General features: G+C 41.2%; 1 protein-coding gene across 3 annotated transcripts in view; it reads right to left on the bottom strand.

The window, feature by feature from the left end:
* Positions 1-20,376, bottom strand: part of gghl (gamma-glutamyl hydrolase like) — a 26,934-nt gene extending 6,558 nt beyond the window's left edge. The window contains exons 1-9 of one of the 3 annotated variants that reach the window (XM_021622057.3): positions 19,039-20,376; positions 18,284-18,398; positions 17,848-17,898; positions 17,644-17,728; positions 17,343-17,481; positions 16,870-16,976; positions 16,678-16,771; positions 16,212-16,349; positions 15,663-16,032 (exon numbers count right to left, since the gene is read on the bottom strand). In XM_021622057.3, the coding sequence (XP_021477732.3) occupies positions 15,914-16,032; positions 16,212-16,349; positions 16,678-16,771; positions 16,870-16,976; positions 17,343-17,481; positions 17,644-17,728; positions 17,848-17,898; positions 18,284-18,398; positions 19,039-19,144 (954 nt within the window). In that variant the 5' untranslated portion in view covers positions 19,145-20,376 and the 3' untranslated portion in view covers positions 15,663-15,913. Of the gene's footprint in view, positions 1-8,106; positions 8,264-14,012; positions 14,420-15,662; positions 16,033-16,211; positions 16,350-16,677; positions 16,772-16,869; positions 16,977-17,342; positions 17,482-17,643; positions 17,729-17,847; positions 17,899-18,283; positions 18,399-19,038 lie in introns of those variants that run through there. The other 2 variants (XM_090191086.1, XM_036936240.2) reach the window with 2 other exon arrangements.
* Positions 20,377-20,799: the final 423 nt, after the last annotated feature.

Raw genomic sequence — 20,799 nt, 5'->3', positions numbered from 1 at the left:
TCGTTGGCTGGCCCTCGCTTCATACTCGTCGCCAAACCCACTGGCTCCATGTCATCTACAAGACCCTGCTAGGTAAAGTCCCCCCTTATCTCAGCTCGCTGGTCACCATAGCATCACCCACCTGTAGCACGCGCTCCAGCAGGTTTATCTCTCTGGTCACCCCCAAAACCAATTCATTCTTTGGCCGCCTCTCCTTCCAGTTCTCTGTTGCCAATGATTGGAACGAACTACAAAAATCTCCCTCACTCACTAGCTTTAAGCACCAACTGTCATAGCAGCTCACAGATTACTGCACCTGTACATAGCCCACCTATAATTTAGCCCAAACAACTACCTCTTTCCCTACTGTATTTATTTTATTTATTTATTTATTTTGCTCCTTTGCACCCCATTATTTTTATTTCTACTTTGCACATTCTTCCACTGCAAATCTACCATTCCAGTGTTTTACTTGCTATATTGTATTTACTTTGCCACCATGGCCTTTTTTTGCCTTTACCTCCCTTATCTCACCTCATTTTCTCACATCGTATTTGTTTATACTGTATTATTGACTGTATGTTTATTTTACTCCATGTGTAACTCTGTGTTGTTGTATGTGTCGAACTGCTTTGCTTTATCTTGGCCAGGTCGCAATTGTAAATGAGAACTTGTTCTCAACTTGTCTACCTGGTTAAATAAATAAAAAAATAAAAAAATACTAAAAATATTCACGTCACCAAATCATTGATTAAAACACACTGTTTTGCAATGAAGGTCTACAGTAGCCTCAGCAGCACTCTGTGGGGTAGCACCATGGTGTAACAGGAGGACAGCTATCTTCTGTCCTCCTCTGGGTACACTGACTTCAATACAAACCTAGGACAACATGGGTGGATAACATGTTAGTTCATTGCGCCACTCTCATTCTCATGGTTCTCATCCCCTTCCATAGACTTACAGAGTAATTATGACAACTTCCGGAAGACCTCCAACCTATCAGAGCACTTGCAGCATGAAGTAACATGTTGTCCGACCAATCAATAGATCAGATAATTAATCTAGTACTGAAAGCATAAACTGCAGATAGCTAGCACTGCAGTGAATAAAATATGGTGAGTAGTTGACTCAAAAAGAGGGAAAGAAAATTGTTTAAAAGTTTCTTCCAAAATGAAAAAGAAGCGAGAGAAAGAAAAAAGATAGTTACAGTATATTTGGTTGTATTTTAATTTTTTTACTTTCACAATTTAGCTAGCTAGTTTAGGCTACTCAAACACCTGGCTCAAACAAAAAGGGATGCTATGCTAGCTAGCTGGCTGTAGCTGTCCGACACAGGAACTTCTCCAAGTCAAGGTATTTATTGCCACTGTGGCCTGCCAGTGTAAACTGCTTGCTGACAGTACTGCACGATTGTAGCTGATTTACCAATGTGTTAGTTCCAGTAGCTATGTTGACTATGACAATGATGTAGGCTGTGTGTAGTGGTTAGCAGTCATGACATGAAGGTTTGGCTTGGAAAGTGTTTTTTTCGCCTGGTCACAGACAGGCGAAAAACATTTCTGAAATGGAAGCAAATGGAAGGAAACGGGGATAAACATACCTGAATTTGTCCAATAGAAACTCACATTTGCAACTGTGGGACTAATGATTACACCCTAGATCAGCTAGATGCAGGCAAGAGTGTTCAACGTGGTATTGAATGTATCAATGTCTCTTACCTTGATTACTCAAATTTCTCTCGACCTGTGCACCTACTTTGTAAACGTTCAGTCATAGGCTAGGTTGTAGCAACCTCATGACGGGTACAGGGAAAATTTGAGTATCATGTAGAAGCCTAAAGCTATAGATGTTACAGTGAACTGGGTGAATGGAATATGAATGACAGTCATCCAATATGCTGTAACAGAAACAAGGCCACGCTCGTAAAAAAAAAAGAATCCTCCTCCCTCATCTTAAACAGCACCGACCGCTACTGGTGTACATTTTCTTTCTACTTGTTACTTCTGTATTTGGAATGTTTTTCTTGATTGATATTGTTATTGTACTCCGTTGTTGAGGAGTTAGCAAGCAGCCATTTCACTGTACCGTGTGCACGTGTCTACCCAGTTCACTACATTCTTTAAGGCCTGGGAAAACACCATGTATATAAAGCAAATATCCTCACATTGTTCTACATGGTGCAATGTTATCAGTCATCAACAACACTAAATTGGTCAAAACAACAACTATAGTGCTTGGCTACATATAAATGTCCTGTCATTTTGGGGCAGATTAAATGCACGCACGCACGCACGCACACACACACACAAAAACTGCCATAGCAAGGACCCCAAAACATAAGAGACACAGTTAGCGAAGTGATAGAGATCTGCTCTCCATTGTTTGAGTTGGAAAATTATTTAGGGGCCTGGGAAGCGCAGTGCACTCATTATGTGTGCGTGTGTGAAACAATTTGGCTTTGACAATGTGATTCGTTATCTACAGGTAAATATTTACTTGGCCATACAGAGAATCATATACCCTGTCTGCAGTCTTAGGAGTTCATATTCAAAAATGGCAGTTAATTAAACAGTCCATCGTTCACACTTGCTCAAAAAATATTAACCAAGTTGTCAGAACAATGACAATATCCCCACTTCTCTATTGACTACCCTCTCTCCCTCGCTTTCTACTCTGATGAATATAGAACAACAAATGATTTACAACCATACACAAAATACACAAAGTGAAATGAAATACCATGTCTATCTGAGATTAGCCTGGAAGCGGTTTATATGATTTCTCCTAGATTCTTTCAGTCAGAGCTATTTTGTTTTGTTGTTAAATGAACCCCAGCTTATTACAATGGACCCTCAGGCTGGATGACAGGTATCATTATTGCCAGATGACACTGTGGAGAATGCATTTCTTTCCTTTTCTTTCTCTTTCACTAAGGCTTATGTTCCAACCCAACACTAACAGCAGCAACTGTCATTGTGTATTGAGCGGGAATATACAGTACCAGTCAAAAGTTGACACACCTACTCATTCCAGGGTTTTTCTTTATTTTGACTATTTTGTACATTGTATAATAATAGTGAAGACATCAAAACTATGAAATAACACATATGGAATCATGTAGTAACCAAAAAGTGTTAAACAAATCCCCAAAATGTTTTGCTTTGAAATTCTTCAAAGAAGCCACCCTTTGCCTTGATGACAGCTTTGCACACTCTTGGCTTCAACTGGAATGCTTTTCCAACAGTCTTGAAGGAGTTCCCGCATACAGTTGAAGTCAGAACCTAAACTTAGGTTGGAGTCATTAAAACTCATTTTTCAACCACTCCATACATTTCTTGTTAACAAACTATAGTTTCAGCAAGTCAGTTAGGACATTACTTTGCGCATGACAAGTCATTTTTCCAACAATTGTTTACAGACAGATTATTTCACTGTATCATAATTCCAGTGGGTCAGAAGTTTACATACACTAAGTTGACTGTGCCTTTAAACAGCTTGGAAAATTCCAGAAAATGATGTCATGGCTTTAGAAGCTTGTGATAGGCTAATTGACATGATTTGAGTCAATTGGAGGTGTAACTGTGGATGTATTTCAATGCCTAACTTCAAACTCAGTGCCTCTTTGCTTGACATCATGGGGAAAAAAATGTAATAATTGTAGACCTCCACAAGTCTGGTTCATCCTTGGGAGGAATTTCCAAACGCCTGAAGGTACCACGTTCATCTGTACAAACAATAGTACGCAAGTTTAAACACAATGGGACCACGCAGCCGTCATACCGCTTAGAAAGGAGACGCGTTCTGTCTCCTAAAGATGAACGTACTTTGGTGTGAAAACTGCAAATCAATCCCAGAACAACAGCAAAGGACCATCTGAAGATGCTGGAGGAAACAAGTGCAAAAGTATCTATATCCACAGTAAAATGAGTCCTATGTCGACATAACCTGAAAGGCCGCTCAGCAAGGAAGAAACCACTGCTCCAAAACCGCCATAAAAAAGACAGACTACGGTTTGCAACTGCACATGGGGACAAAGATCATACTTTTTGGAGAAATGTCCTCTGTTCTGATGAAACAAAAATAGAACTGGTTGGCCATAATGACCATCGTTGTGTTTGGAAGAAAAAGGGGGAGGCCTGCAAGTCGAAGAACACCATCCCAACTGTGGAGCAGGGGGGTGGCAGCATCATGTTGTGTGGGTGCTTTGCTGCAGGAGGGACTGGTGCACTTCACAAAATAGAGGGCTTCATGAGGAAGGGGAATTATGTGGATATATTGAAGTAACATCTCAAGACATCAGTCAGGAAGTTAAAGCTTGGTCGCAAATGGGTCTTCCAAATGGACAATTACCCCAAGCAAACTTCCAAAGTTGTAGCAAAATGGCTTAAGGACAACAAAGTCAAGGTATTGGAGTGGCCATCACAAAGTCCTGACCTCAATCCCATAGCAGATTTGTGGGCAGAACTGAAAAAGCATGTGCGAGCAAGGAGGCCTACAAACCTGACTCAGTTTCACCAGCCCTGTCAGGAGGAATGGGCCAAAATTCATCCAACTTATTGTGGGAAGTTTGTGGAAGGCTACCCAAAACGTTTGACCAAGCTAAACAATTTAAAGGCAATGCTACCAAATACGAATTGAGTGAATGTATACTTCTGACCCACTGGAAATGTGATGAAAGAAATAAAAGCTGAAATAAATCATTTCTCTCTACTATTATTCTGACATTTCACATTCTTAAAATAAAGTGGTAATCCTAACTGACCTAAGACAGGAAATGTTCACTGAGATGAAATGTCAGGAATTGTGAAAAACTGAGTTTAAATGTAGTTGGCTAAGGTGTATGTAAACTTCCCGACTTCAACTGTATGCTGAGCACTTCTTGTCTGCTTTTCCTTCACTCTGCGGTCCAACTCATGCCAAACCATCTCAATTGGGTTGAGGTTGGGTGATTGTGGAGACCAGGTCATCTGATACAGCACTCCATCACTCTCAAAAAGCCCTTACACAGCCTGGAGGTGTTTTGGGCCATTGTCCTGTTGAAAAACAAATGACAGTCCCACTAAGCGCAAACCAGATGGGATGGCGTATCGCTGCAGAATGCTGTGGTAGCCATGCTGGTTATGTGTGCCTTGAATTCTAAATGAATCATGGACAGTGTCACCAGCAAAGCACCCCCACACCATCACACCTCCTCCTCCATGCTTCACAGTGGGAACTACACATGCAGAGATCATCCATTCACCTACTCTGCATCTCAGAAAGACACAGCGGTTGGAACTAAAAATCTAGAATTTCGACAGATCAGACCAAAGGACAGTTTTCCATCGGTCTAATGTCCATTGTGTTTCTTGGCCGAAGCAAGTCTCTTCTTACTGGTGTCCTTTAGTCGTTTTTTTGTTGTTGCAGCAATTGGACCATGAAGGCCTAGTTCATGCAGTCTCTAATGAACAGTTGATGTTGAGATGTGTAGTTACATGAACTCTGTGAAGATTTATTTGGACTGCAATTTCTGAGACTGGTAACTCTAATAAACTTATCCTCTGTAGCAGAGGTAACTCTGGGTCTTCCTTTCCTGTGGCGGTCCTCATGAGAGCCAGTTTCATCATAGCGCTTGATGGTTTTTGCGACTGCACTTGAAGAAACTTTCAAAGTTCTTGACATTTTCCAGATTGACTGACCTTCTTGTCTTAAAGTAATGATGGACTGCCATTTTTCTTTGCTAATTTGAGCTGTTCTTGCCATAATATGGACTTGGTCTTTTACCATATAGGGCTATCCTTTGTATACCACCCCTACTTTGTCACAACACAACTGATTGGCTCAAACACTTTAAGAAGTAAAGAAATTCCACAAATTAACTTTTAACAAATGCATTCCAGGAGACTAGCTCATGAAGCTGGTTGAGAGAATGCTAACAGCGTGTCATCAAGGCAAAGGTTGGCTACTTTGAAGAATCTCATATAAAATAAACTCAGCAAAAAAAGAAACATCCTCTCACTGTCAACTGCATTTATTTTTAGCAAACTTAACATGTGTAAATATTTGTATGAACATAACAAGATTCAAATGAGACATCAACTGAACAAGTTCCACATACATGTGACTAACAGAAATTGAACAATGTGTCCCTGAACAAAGGGGGGTCAAAATCAAAAGTAACAGTCAGTATCTGGTGTGGCCACCAGCTGCATTAAGTACTGCAGTGCATCTCCTCCTCATGGACTGCACCAGATTTGCCAGTTCTTGCTGTGAGATGTTACCCCACTCTTCCACCAAGGCACCTGCAAGTTCCCAGACATTTCTGGGGGGAATGGCCCTAGCCCTCACCCTCCGATCCAACAGGTCCCAGACATGCTCAATGGGATTGAGACGCGGGCTCTTCACTGGCCATGGCAGAACACTGACATTCCTGTCTTGCAGGACATCACGCACAGAACGAGCAGTATGGCTGGTGGCATTTTCATGCGGGAGGGTATGTCAGGATGAGCCTGCAGGAAAGATCCCACATGAGGGAGGAGGATGTCTTCCCTGTAACGCACAACGTTGAGATTGCCTGCAATGACAACAAGCTCAGTCCGATGATGCTGTGACACACCGCCCCAGACCACGACGGACCCTCCACCTCCAAATCGATCCCGTTCCAGAGTACAGGCCTCTGTGTAATGCTCATTCCTTCAACGATAAACGTGAATCCGACCATCACCCCTGGTGAGACAAAACCGTGACTCGACAGTGAAGAGCACTTTTTGCCAGTTCTGTCTGGTCCAGCGACGGTGGGTTTGTGCCCATAGGCAATAACGTTGCCGGTGATGTCTGGTGAGGACCTGCCTTACAACAGTCCTACAAGCCCTCAGTCCAGCCTCTCTCAGCCTATTGAGAACAGTCTAAGCACTGATGGAGGGATTGTGCATTCCTGGTGTAACTCGGGCAGTTGTTGTTGTCATCCTGTATCTATCCCGCAGGTGTGATGTTCAGATGTACCGATCCTGCGCAGGTGTTGTTACACGTGGTATGCCACTGCGAGGTATGCCACTGTCCTGTCTCCCTGTAGCGCTGTCTTAGGCGTCTCACAGTACAGACATTGCCATTTTTTCTGCATTCCTCATGCCTCCTTACAGCAAGCGTAAGGCACGTTCACGCAGATGAGCAGGGTCCCTGGGCATCTTTTTTTTGCTGTTTTTCAGAGTCAGTAGAAAGGCCTCTTTAGTGTCCGATGTTTTCATAACTATGACCTTAATTTCCTTCCGTCTGTAAACTGTTAGTGTCTTAACGACCGTTTCACAGGTGCATGTTCATTAATTGTTTATGGTTCATTGAACAAGCATGGGAAACAGTGTTTAAACCCTTTACAATGAAGATCTGTGAAGTTATTTGGATTTTTATGAATTATCTTTGAAAGACGGGGGGGTCCTGAAAAAGGGATGTAAAAAGGGGATTTAGCTGATTTAGCTGAGTTTATATTTTGATTTGTTTAATACTACGTGATTCCATATGTGTTATTTCATAGTTCTGATGTCTTCACGATTATTCTACAATGTAGAAAATAGTACAAATAAAGAAAAAAAACCTTGAATGAGTCGGTGTGTCCAAACCTTTGACTGGTACTGTATACTTTAGCCTACCACCATATAACAATACAGAAAATACAATACTGCTACACACTTAAGTCACATGTACAGCTGTTGTGAAATTGTTAGGTTAGATTACTCGTTGGTTATTACTGCATTGTCGGAACTAGAAGCACAAGCATTTCGCTACATTCTCATTAACATCTGCTAACCATGTGTATGTGACAAATAAATGTTGACTTGATTTGAATATACATCGGGTTTTGGTGTTCTCAAGGGTGTTACGTTGAACCCCACTCCCCTAGCTCCAGTGAAGTCTGTCCTCACACTGTGGCAGGCAGCTTCCTGCCGCCTCGTTTCCTCACAGTTGTCCCCTCAGCTTATCAGAGAGTTCATTGTCAACAGAAGGAAATGTCAGCTCTCTCTCTCTCAACAGGAAAAGGTATCACAGAGGTGAGCATGTGGACCGCTCTGACAGCATGTCTGTGTGGATGCCTCTTACCCTGCAGCCAACAGGCTCTCTGACCCACTATTCTATTCCACTCTGTACAAAGTTCACCTGATGAAGTAACAGCAGAAGATGAGGCTGAGGATGAAGATGAAGATGCCTGTTCCGAAGATGATCATGTAGATGTTGAGGGGCAGGTCCTGGAAGGTGATGGGAGGCATGGTGCACGACTTGTTGGAGTAGACCAGTCCCAGACCACAGAAGCACCCTACACAGGGGACGAGAAAAGTGTTTAGAACATAGTAGCACCCTACACAGGGGACAAGTGTAGTGTTATGACCATAGAAACACCATTGGGACAAGAATAGTGTTAAAGAGGCATCCTCCACAGATGATAAGTACACATGCACAGTGTACCGTGTTAGAAACAAATAAACACCCTAGAGGGATGAAGCACACAGTTATAATCTGACACACTCAGCACCCTCACAGTGCTGAGAATTAAGAGGCATCCTGCAGAGGCAACAAGTACAATTTTGAGAGCACAGAGGCACGCTAAAAGGTCATAAATATAGGGTTTAGACTATAGACACACACTAACACACACACACTGCCATCACAGCTGAGGGTCAGGGTTGCCAGTGCTGTAGCTGTGTCCACCTCTGATACAGACGTAAGCACGCACACACAGACCACACACACAGCTCTGTCTATACCTCACTCTCTCTCAAAGAAAGTACAACGACCATGGCGTCGCTGCTCCATGAAAGACCATGCAATCTCCATTCTATTAAAGAACATGGCTCCATCGCTGCTCCAAGACAATGGTACACAACACAACGGTATCTAGGCAACTAGTCGACATCATACAAGGCATATCCTGATTTCTAAGACTTACAACAGAACTAATTGTTTGATAAAACTGAGAAAATAAGACATAATGGCATTGTTGACAAAGCAATTTAAGCTGTTCAATTAATTTAAATTCCTTTCTTGTTTTGCAATAAAATAAACCATATTAATAGGAGAATATAGATAAGATCTGACTAACTGATTTATAAATAATGCACAATGTCTTGGAAGACATGAATGACGTCATGTAGCTTTTGATGTTTCTACGCCTTCCCAAAATATCCACAAAGACACTCTTTCATCAAACACAGAGAAGTGTTTTACACATCAGGGCCTTTACTTCATATCAATTTAAAGTGGTTTACATTTCTCAGGACAATAGAGTCCTCTATTTGGCAGCATTGTTTGGGAAAAATGACTTGATGTCTGCAGGAAGCCTTGATTGAGAAAGACAAACAAGGGAATACTCCGATAAAACATACAAGGTCCTGAAAGGTGTTGGTCAACTGCATTTAAATTAAATCAACTCAGAAGAACCGGCCAAGGAGACAAAGAGAATGTCCAATTCCAAGGCTGGTGGACATGAGTTGTTGAATAGGACAGAGAAGTGTACTAATGCTTCTGCCAAGACCTTTCTGTTTCAGGATGTAGTGTGCTTGCCTGTTAACGGCAGGGTTGAGGGACTACTCTGGCTGTTCCCCCTAAATTGCTACTTACACATCAAAGACACGCATCTACATAGAAATAGAACTATGAGATCATTTGATTCTATTTTTATGCGCATATATTCACCAATGAAATCCACGCAGAGAGGGTTTGTCCGCCCACGTGGGTGTGTTGTCTGTAGCCCATCTGTGTGTCTATTAGACCACATTATCACTAAAGCATTCAAGTCGGTCGATGATCAGTTTAAGGTCAGGGGGGGGAGATAGAACCGGGACAGGGAGAGGAACTGTGGGGGAGCGAGGAAGGCTGACCGTGGAGAATTAATGAGACACGGGTAGGCTGACAGAGAGGTCTTTGTGTGAGCCAGGTCAAATGAACCCTACTGCAAGTTTGAACTAGAGCCATTTCAATTCACAGAAAGTTTTTGGTGGCATTTTAATTAAATCAGAGATATTGTTCCATGAGACAGACTGTTAATTCATTGACCTCTGATGTATTTATAATAACTCATCAACGAAAGAAAACAAAGTAAGCGCTCTCTCTCTCAATTCAATTTAAGAGGCTTTATTGGCATGGGAAACATATGTTAACATTGCCAAAGCAAGTGAAGTAGATAAAAAAAACTAATGTGAAATAAACAATAAAAATGAACAGTAAACATTACACTCACAAAAGTTTAAAAAAAATAAAAGATATTTCAAATATCATATAATGTGCAAATAGTTAAAGTACAAAAGGGAAAATATATAAACATAAATATAGGTTGTATTTACAATAGTGTTTGTTCTTCACTGGTTGCCCTTCTCTTATGGCAACCGGTCACAAATATTGCTGCTGTGATGGCACACTGTGGTGTTTCACCCAATAGATATGGGAGTCTATCAAAATTGGATTTGTTGTTTAATTATTTGTGGGTCTGTAATCTGAGGGAAATATGAGTCTGTAAAATGGTCATACATTTGGCAGGAGATTAGGAAGTGCAGCTCAGTTTCCACCTCATTTTATGGGCAGTGTGCACATAGCCTGTCATCTCTTGAGAGCCATGTCTGCCTACGGCGGTCTTTCTCAATAACAAGACTATGCTCACTGAGTCTGAACATAGTCAAAGCTTTCCTTAAGTTTGGGCCAGTCACAGTGGTCAGGTATTCTGCCACAGTGCAGTCTCTGTTTAGGGCCAGATAGCGTTCTAGTTTGCTATGTTTTTTTGTTAATTCTTTCCAATGTGTCAAGTAATGATCTTTTTGTTTTCTCATGATTTGGTTGAGTCTAATTGTGTTGTTGTCCTGGGGTTCTGTTTGTGTTTGTGAACAGAGTCCCATGACCTGCTTGCTTAGGGGACTCTTCTCCGGGTTCATCTGTAGGTGATGGCTTTGTTATGGAAGGTTTGGGAATCGCTTCATTTTAGGTGGTTGTAGAATTTAACGGCTCTTTTCTGCATTTTGATCATATGCCGAATTCTGCTCTCCATGCATTACTTGGTGTTTTACGTTGTACAGAGAGGATATTTTGCAGAATTCTGCATGCAGTCTCAATTTGGAGTTTGTCCCATTTTGTGAATTCTTGGTTGGTGAGTGGACCCCAAACCTCACAACCATAAATGGCAATGGGTTCTATAACTGATTCAAGTATTTTTTGCCAGATCCTAATTGGTATGTTGAATTTTATGTACTTTTTGATGGCATAGAAGGCGCTTCTTGCCTTGTCTCTCAGAACGTTCACAGCTTTGTGGAAGTTACCTGTGACGCTGATGTTTAGGCCGAGGTACTAGGGAAACGGTGTCTAGATGGAATTTTGGAACACCATTATTTTTATCTCACTGAGATTTACTGTCATCAATGTTTTTCTTGCAATATGCCAGTGACACACACACACACCAGCTACACACTCCTCTACAGCTGAACTCTAGGTGGATTAGGGTTACTGTCTTGAATGAGACCAGGTTGATTGTCTCTTTGTTTTTGGTTGGTGTCGTGACACTGTTTCTGTGTGGTTATACCATTCTCATCATATCTGGACATGTCAAAAGGAGAGTGGAGAATCATAGAGAACAGTGGTAAACTGGATAACAATAATTATATGTTGGTCTAGTTCTGAACACACACAAGGTGACTCACCCAGCAATCTTATTCCTCTGTTAAGGGGACGTCTATTAGACATGGCCCTCTGTGTGTGTGTGAGTGTGTGTGTGAGTGTGCGTGTGAGTGTGAGTGTGTGTGTGTGTGTGTGTGTGTGTGTGTGTAACAGAGGTTGTTTCATGAGGGGGGGCTAAAGTAAAGAGAGAAAAAGAGGTAAAGAGAGAGAAAGCTCTTCACAGTCTCATTGAGAGAGAGAGAGAGTCCTTGTCTGTGTATTCATATCTGTTCACAGTTGATGAAACATATCACCTGTAATGCCTCTGCACTCAGACTCAAATGTGGGTCGTACATGAATGTCTCTGTGTGTGTGTGTGCACTAGCTAACTGACTGTGAGAGGAGCCCCCCCATGACCAATGACCTATATTGGCACTCTCCAGAGGGACCCCCGTTGCCATGGCACCAGAGCCAGATGATGCATAGAAAACCCTGCTTTAACATTCTGAATGCATAACTGTTCTCCTGCTGTTATATATTCTGAATCTAGAACTGTTCTCCTGTTCTGACAGTCACATTCTAAAACCGTTCCCCTGCTCTAACATTCTCAGTCCAGAACTGCTCCTAACATTGTAAATCTAAAACTGTGGCACTAATGTTCTCATTCTAGAACAGAGCTGATTTCTCAATGAGCCATTAACATTTTCATGAAAGGTAAAGGCTTGGGTAGTGGGTAGTAATGACTTTTGCAGATTTAAGGAGAGGTTTGAGGACTACACTCACACAAGGCTTTTACTGCTGCCTCCTTTTACAGACAGAGCTTCAATCAAATATTAATCAGCTCACATGAGCACAAACATTCATCTGTGCTTTCAAGAAAAATAAAAGATGAGAACCACACGCAGATCAGTCTGTGTACAGTACATGTAAGACACTAGAAACAACCACTTATCTAGCCCAGCCATGAGGGTTGCTGAAGGTCCACCCTCTGCACCTGCTCTTAAAAATCCTCTGATCATAAGTTTTCTAATTTGGGGAGCAAGTTAGGATTTCAAAACCAGCTGTATACTGCCATAGATGGCATTTAGTGATGCCAAATACTAGTAGATACATGTAATGTGGTATCAGCCAATTTAATAGCATATGTTTTTTCTGTATCCTATCGTTCCTGGCCACAGCAGGTAACATTTTGTAGGCCTCCTGTAGTTGCATGGAATTCCAATCTCCTGACCTACAGAATGAGGATATACTTGCCTGGTTGTCAGTCTGGTTCCACTTCCAGCTCCTTTGTCATTGTCGTGTTATTATGGCTATAGAGATATACAGTAACTCTCCAGGAATACAAATCACCTCTGTATTGTGACCTAAAGATATAGTAATAGATCCTGGTATTGGCTGAGTGTGGAGATTCTCCTCCTCAAATTCAATCATCACTAAATGTCACGAAAGGTTGTGTCAAGGCCATGGGAAACAACACTGATATTGTGAGGAGTGTTTGGCATGACATTCAGAGGAGGCCAAACGGTCTGGCATACCTTGTCTTGGTCTGCAGCCTGATGGAGCCTTTAATATCAGAAACATGTTTATTTTATTTTTAAACATCTTCCAAACGTCCATTTTTGTCAAACAGTGGCTGCATATATTTTATAGATCTAGGCATGATATTCAGCCCAAGATATCTCAGAATAACATGTGCACTCCAATCTATATTCATAGTTTATAAATTCAAAAATTAGTGTGCTGCAAAAGTAATGTAAAAAAAAAAAAAGGTAGAAATACTCGAACTAGCCAAACACTGGACCATTAAGAGAATGAAGAAATGTTGTGAATTCTAAACACCTTCATTCTCCAACCACACCACTTTGAAGTTCACCATAGCTCTTTCTAAGAGAATCAATGAAATTACATGAAAGTTGCAGAGGATGGTAAGAATCATGAACAAGGAACATCAAGCAGCAATAAGAAAGCAATGAGATTACATGACAAATAATGAAGGGATGAATTATTGAAATAGCAATACAGGTCAAGCCCAGTTTCAGTGGATCCCCTATAGTCAATAAACGTTGATAGCAAGAGCACTGAATAAATAGAATATGACTGTGTGAATAAATAATGGATTGATAGCCTAGACTACCAGTTTCAATATTGCCATTTAAATTTAACCAATCCCACTTGAAAGCCATAGTGGCACAAATATATTCAACTGTAGGCTAATACAATTAAAGAAAACGACCATACCTTGTATTGCAAAAAAATATTTATGTATTTAATCTCCTTCATTCTTGCCAAATTAAAAATATCAACCAAATATAATAAATGAAGTTGTTTTTATTTTATAGTCCAATAACCCTTGAAATAAGAGTCGAATAGTCCTTCGCATTTAACACATACAATTTCGGTCAACATCAGAGAGAAAAATTAACGCTCACCGTTAAACCACTGAAACGGGTGCATCAATGCACCGGAGGTGGTCCTGTATGAGAAAGGATTCGTGTTTATCAACAAACGGTTGATCCTGCAGTTGGCTGTATTCAAATCACCGTATGATTCGATATCCAGACCAAAATAGAAAATATAGCATATATCCAATAAAAACACCGTATGGCGCTAAATGTAGCCTATCAGTAAAGTTCTTGGCGTAAAGGCAAAATGGAGCGATAATTTACGCGGCGGTTCATCTTTAAGATACTGGTGTCGTTGCTAACTTCGAAAATAAATTCCAGCCTTCCACAGTTCAATTAAATAGGCTACCACTGATTTACCCTTCAATAATTGGATATATTCGCAAACTGCTTCAAACCAATGACTGTATATAACTGACCCAGCATCTGTATATAACTGACCCCCCCGCCCGCACACACAAAAAAAGCGATAGACATCCAGATGGTCCAATCGCTACCTGCCCTGGCACCACTTGGAAGGTTTCCACTAGATAGCATAGCCATAAAGTCAAAATTGGTTGTTGTTAAAAATAAAATAAAAAATGTAATGTGCTTTTTGGTCTTCATTTAAGGTTAGGATTAGGCATAAGGTTAGCAGTGTATTTAAGGTTAGGGTAAATGATATGGTTAGGATTCAAATCTAATTTCAAGAAGACATATTGTAGAAATAGGCGGGGTGGTTCTTTGTGGCTGTGGTAACTAGTGACGACCCGTTGCTGACCACGTTCCTTGTGTTGTGACGGCGCGGGTGGATTTTTGATTTGTTTTATTTAACTAGGCAAGTCAGTTAAGAACAAATTATTTTTTACAATGTCAGCCTATAAAAAGGCAAAAGGGGACGGGGGCTTGGGGCGGGGATAAAACAAAAAAAATAGGACAAAACACACATCACGACTAGATAGATACACTACAACACTACATCAAGAGAGATCTAAGACTGGGTGGATTTTTCTCGGTCGTAGGCTCGCATACGATGTTATTATACTGAACAAAAATATTAACGCAGCCTGCAACAATTTCAAAGATGTTACTTTAGTTACAGTTCATATAAGGAAATCCGGCAATTTAAATACATTTAAAAGGCCCTAATCTATTAATTTCACATGACTGGGAAAACAGTCAACAGTCAACATCTGTTGGTCACAGATTCCTTAAAAAAATGTGCCTCGGGATCTTGTCACGGTATTTCTGTGCATTCAAATGACCATTGATAAAATGCAACTGTGTTTGTTGTCTGTAGCTTATACCTTATACCATAACCCCACCATGGGGCACTCTGTTCACAAAGTTGACATCAGCAAACCGCTTGCCCCCTCACAACCGCACATACTGCCAAATTCTCTCGAAAGACTTGAGTGGCTTATGGTAGAGAAATGAACATTCAATTCTTTGGCAACAGCTCTGGTGGACATTCCTGCAGTCAGCATGCTAATTGCACACTCCCTCAAAACTTGAGACATCTGTGGTATTGTGTTGTGTGACAAAACTGGACATTTTTAGAGTGGCCATTTATTGTCCCCAGTACAAGGTGCATCTGTGTAATGATCATGCTGTTTAATCAGCTTCTTGATATGCCACACCTGTCAGGTGGATGGATTATCTTGGAAAAGGAGAAATGCAAAGGAAAATTGGCAAAGGGACATTTCTGGGATATTTTATTTCAGCTCATGAAATATGGTACCAACACTTTACATGTTGCGTTTATATTTTTGTTCAGTGTAGATTGGGCCAGAAGGTTGAATTCATTTCAACAATAAGAATTTACGCCCAACAGCAATCTCCAGCAATTTACGCCCAACAACAATTAGTGCCCATGGTAAACTTCTCATAACATCCCATAATAACATCAGGGATGAATTCTAGAGTTGTGAGGGCAGAACTTCAACATCTCAGAAGAAGTAGATCTGCTCGTATCCAGTGAAGTTGCCAGCGTAGGTTGGTGTGTAGTTGTATATGAGTGACACAGCCTCTTCCTCAGGCTGGTCGAAGTGATGCAAACTTCTCCTGCCTTTTACCACAGAATAGAACTTTATTGTGCATCCAAAAGGCCAAATTTCACGATTTACGAAACCTCACTAGTTAACACAACACTGTCATAAAATAACATGTACAATACAATATACTGTATCTGTCTGACTGTGAAGAACACAACGATTAAACTTCAATAGGTGTGATCTGATTACCCACCTTCATTGACAAAGAACTCAGCCAGTAGGGAGGCAACGCGTACAGCGTCTGAGGAGTGGGGGAAGTTGAGTTTGGGGTCCCACTGGAAACGGTTCACCTCAGGATGCCACTGGACCCCATAGAAGGGGTAGGTCCTCCCTGGGGGGGAAGACAGTTCCAAACTCAACACAGGATCTCACGTTACCTTATGACAGCAAGCAGACTACACCCTATTTCCTTAGACGTCCTTCCTGGTGGTGAGCAATCAGAGCAATAGTATCATTACACTATACAATTTAGTGAATACAATTATTATAATGATAACAACCATTCATATGTACAGCATAGCTCATACAGATTATGCAGCCCACCCAAACTGCTTTATGCAAAAAAACTATGTAAATCACTGTGATCTGTTACAGGCCCATTTTATTCACTGAATGGATGACACATTTAAAACTGTAATTCTACTTGTAGTTGATTATACCTTCCATGGTTGAGACAAAGATGGCACCATTTTCAGCTGTGTTCGTGGACAAGATGGAGAAGAAACTTTGTAACTTCTCATTTTCCTTGAATGTCTGTAAGCAAAGGAGTTAATAGTCAACACCAGTACAGAGTCATATTGTGTTCAACAGAGCTGTACACTAACCAATACTCATTTGAAATCTGATTGCACCTTCATGGTCACTCCATATTGGTGAAAATTCCCTGTCAAAGCTTCCTGGGATAATGCCTTCATGACATCACTGGGGAACCCCTGGAACATTTGACTGGAATGGCCCTCTGCAGGGAGAGAAGAAAGACATTCCAATGTAGTTCTTTAGGTTACAACCACAGGGAGCAAAATTCATCAGTCAAGAGGAAGCAGAAATGCACTACGTGAAGATAGAAACTGTTTTACAATAAGTGTGGGAGTTGCCAGGATGAAGTTTCCCTCATGAGCTTCATTGAAATGTTGACATAAGACCACTCTTCTTCTGTCTTGATCGGAAGTATTCTCTGCCCTCCAGTGGTCCATTTTAGCATGTGCATCATAAGGAAGTCTTCAGACCATACGGTCTATGCTTCAGACCCAGTCCCAAACCGTATCCCTGACCTTATTCTTAGCACTTGACTCCCCTACAGAGGTGTGAAAGGATTGGGCCATACCTTTGGTGAGGTTCAGGGGAAGGGCCATGTTCTCAGCTGTGGTTTTGGTCAGCAGGTTCTCTCCAGCCACCAGACAAGTCAGCAGTTGCATCCCTAGACATGTGCCCCAGATAGGGAAGGAGTCTCCAGCATCATTGGCCTGAAACAAGGGAACACATCAGGCTATTAGACACTTTTGGGATAATGTGAGATGTTTACTGATGGTAAACATACATACAATCAAATGGACAGATGTAAAAAGAGGCCTACAGAGCGTTAGATAGACAGACAGTAGCTAGCTTTGTTCAGCAGCACCACTGACCTTGAGGGCAAGCCTGTAGAAGATCCCTGCCACCTTTGCAAAGACTGACGTCTCGAGATCTGACGAACCTCCGATGAGCAGCAGGCTATGAGATCGATCAATCAATAAATCAATCAATCATTTTACATTGGTTTGCAATCATGTAAAAACAATCAAATACACACAATTCCTATATAGGAAAGAAATGATAATACGATAGCTTACCCATTAATTGACTTGAAAATCTTCTCATACTCGGCAGTACTCTGAGTCAACCTGTAGGAGAGGAACAGGCACTGATTAAAAGGGGTAAAGCTTTTGAAGGTTTGAGAAATACATTTTGGATGACCAGCCATGCACAGTTATAGGCTGCTATGTTCAATCAGTTATTTACAGGATGTGCCCCCTCTCAAATTGTCTCTACTTTTGCACATGTTTGATAGTGATTGTCATCAGATCGTCAACCAAAGCCTAATATTAGCTCAAGGGAACCTGACTTAACAAATAACACAACAATTACACATTTACTTTATTTTTTACGGAAGTGTAGATGTAATATTGGTATGTACCCCCTTGGGGTATGGATTTTGCTTTGTCCATGAAACAGAAGAAAAATGATACTTATCGAAAGTGAGAAGTTGAGAACTTTATGTCGGCCTACCTGATAGGTACCACTCTACTTCCCGCTGACTCTATATACTTTACATAGGAAGCAGGGATGTAGGTCTTTCCAAACGGCTTCATCACATCATCTTCTACTTCTTGAGTTAAAATTCCTGTGGGACATACAGACATTATAAGCTACAGTCCATAACAGTGTCCATCCATCAGGACTTCTCAGAAAGTTCCAGTGAAGTTTGATGAGAGTATCTGTAGACTACATAATGAGCAAAAGTAATTCACTGTCTTCAGTTTCTGCCTTTAGAGTCCATTCATTTTCATTAATATATAAATTCTATAACAATTTCAATTTGGCATGTATTGACTTTATTCCTCTTCAAAACAAAGTTATTGATCTATGCAACCTAATTGTTATTTTTGGCTAAATTCTATATTCATTTTTTATTTTATTTATTTATTTCACTTTTATTTAACCAGGTAGGCTAGTTGAGAACAAGTTCTCATTTACAACTGCGACCTGGCCAAGATAAAGCATAGCAGTGTGACACAAACAACAACACACATGTACATTTATGAGTCGAAAACCAATTTTGCAATATATTAACACAAGTTCTTCTTCTCATAACAAAGCAATCAAAACTCAATCTTTGTACAGGTATTTAAAATGTATTGTCTGTATTCCCCTGACTGTTTGTAATGTTTGTACCGTTGTATACTATTTGTTAGTTTTTTCTAAATTGTATATTTTTTTATCGTTTTACCCAACAACAAAAAACTATTATTTTTTTTACGCACCGATAATCGGTCGGTTGTTGACTGGACCCGGCTGTCGTCTCGTCGGTAATGAGTCGCTCCACGGGACAAAAATTACAGGTAAACACAACATCACAGTGAGTAACATTTTCTCACAGTTCAGGTCGAACAGATCTGTCTCCCTGTATGACAGTGTGTTATTAAAAACTAAAAAGGAGGAAGCGCTTATAGAAAAAGCCTGCAAGACAACTCCTACGCAATGTGCAAGGGGGAAGTCAGGAGATTCCAGTTTGACATGTGAGATTTCTTGAAGCACACGGTCCTGTGCACTATGGTATTGTCAGGTAAGAATATCTGTTATTCCACCAGACAAACATATTTATCGGGTGGTAAATTGAGCCATAACATAATTGGAAATGGAGACTCCTTTGTTGCAAAATGTGTATGTGGTCATTGTTTGCATTAGCTGTAAATCCCAGATGATACATTAATGAGCCACATCATATCTAGCAGTGGAACCAGGTAATTCTGTTTTAAAGGCCCAGTGCCGATTTTCCTGTGTTTTATATACACTATATATACACTATATTGTCATCACCAGGCGGTAAATTAGTTTAATAGACCAATAAGAAAGAGTTCCAAACCTCTTTGCCAATAACAACTAGTTTTCAGTTTCCCCCTCCCAATTCGGACCACTCCCAGACAGTCCTAGCCAAATTATTGCTTGAGAAATATATCTGTGATTATATCTAGTTTTGTTTCTTTATGACAATTTTAATTGAAAACAATCACAGTAAGGTAGTTAGTTTTGACCCAGAAATCAAATCAAATGTATTTATAAAGCCCTCCTTACAGCTGATATCTCAAAGTGCTGTACAGAAACGAGCCTAAAACCCAAAACAGCAAGCAATGCAGGTGTAGAAGCACGGTGGCTAGGAAAAACTGCCTAGAAAGGCCAAAACCTAGGAAGAAACCTAGAGAGGAACCAGGCTATGAGGGGTGGCCAGTCCTCTTCTGGCTGTGCCGGGTGGAGATTATAACAGAACATGGCCAAGATGTTCAAACGTTCATAGATGACCAGCATGGTCAAATAGTAATAATCACAGTGGTTGTTGAGGGTGCAACAGGTCACCACCTCAGGAGTAAATGTCAGTTGGCTTTTCATAGCCGATCATTCAGAGTATCTCTACCGCTCCTGCTGTCTTTAGAGAGTTGAAAACAGCAAGTCTGGGACATGTAGCGTGTCCGGTGAACAGGTCAGGGTTCCATAGCCGCAGGCAGAAGAGTTGAAACTAGAGCAGCAGCACGGCCAGGTGGACTGGGGACAGCAAGGAGTCATCATGCCAGGTAGTCCTGAGGCATGGTCCTAGGGCTCAGATCCTCAGAAAGAAAGAGAGAATTAGAGAGAGCATACTTAAATTCACACAGGACACCGGATAAGACAGGAGAAATACTCCAGATATAACAGACTGACCCTAGCCCCCCAGTACAAACTACTGCAGCATAAATACTGGAGGCTGAGAGAGGAGGGGTCGGGAGACACTGCGGCCCCATCCAACGATACCCCCAGACAGGGCCAAACAGGCAGGATATAACTCCACCCACTTTGCCAAAGCACAGCCCCCACACCACTAGAGGGATATCTTCAACCACCAACTTACCATCCTGAGACAAGGCCGAGTATAACCCACAAAGATCTCCGCCACGGCACAACCCAAGGGGGGGGGGGGCGCCAACCCGGACAGGAAGATCACATCGGTGACTTAACCCACTCAAGTGGCGCACCCCTCCTAGGGACGGCAT

The sequence above is a fragment of the Oncorhynchus mykiss genome, chromosome 11 (genome assembly GCF_057628025.1).
Source record: "Oncorhynchus mykiss isolate SJ-2025 chromosome 11, ASM5762802v1, whole genome shotgun sequence".
Classification (NCBI taxonomy): domain Eukaryota; kingdom Metazoa; phylum Chordata; class Actinopteri; order Salmoniformes; family Salmonidae; genus Oncorhynchus; species Oncorhynchus mykiss.
This window is presented reverse-complemented; position numbering and strand designations above follow the sequence as displayed.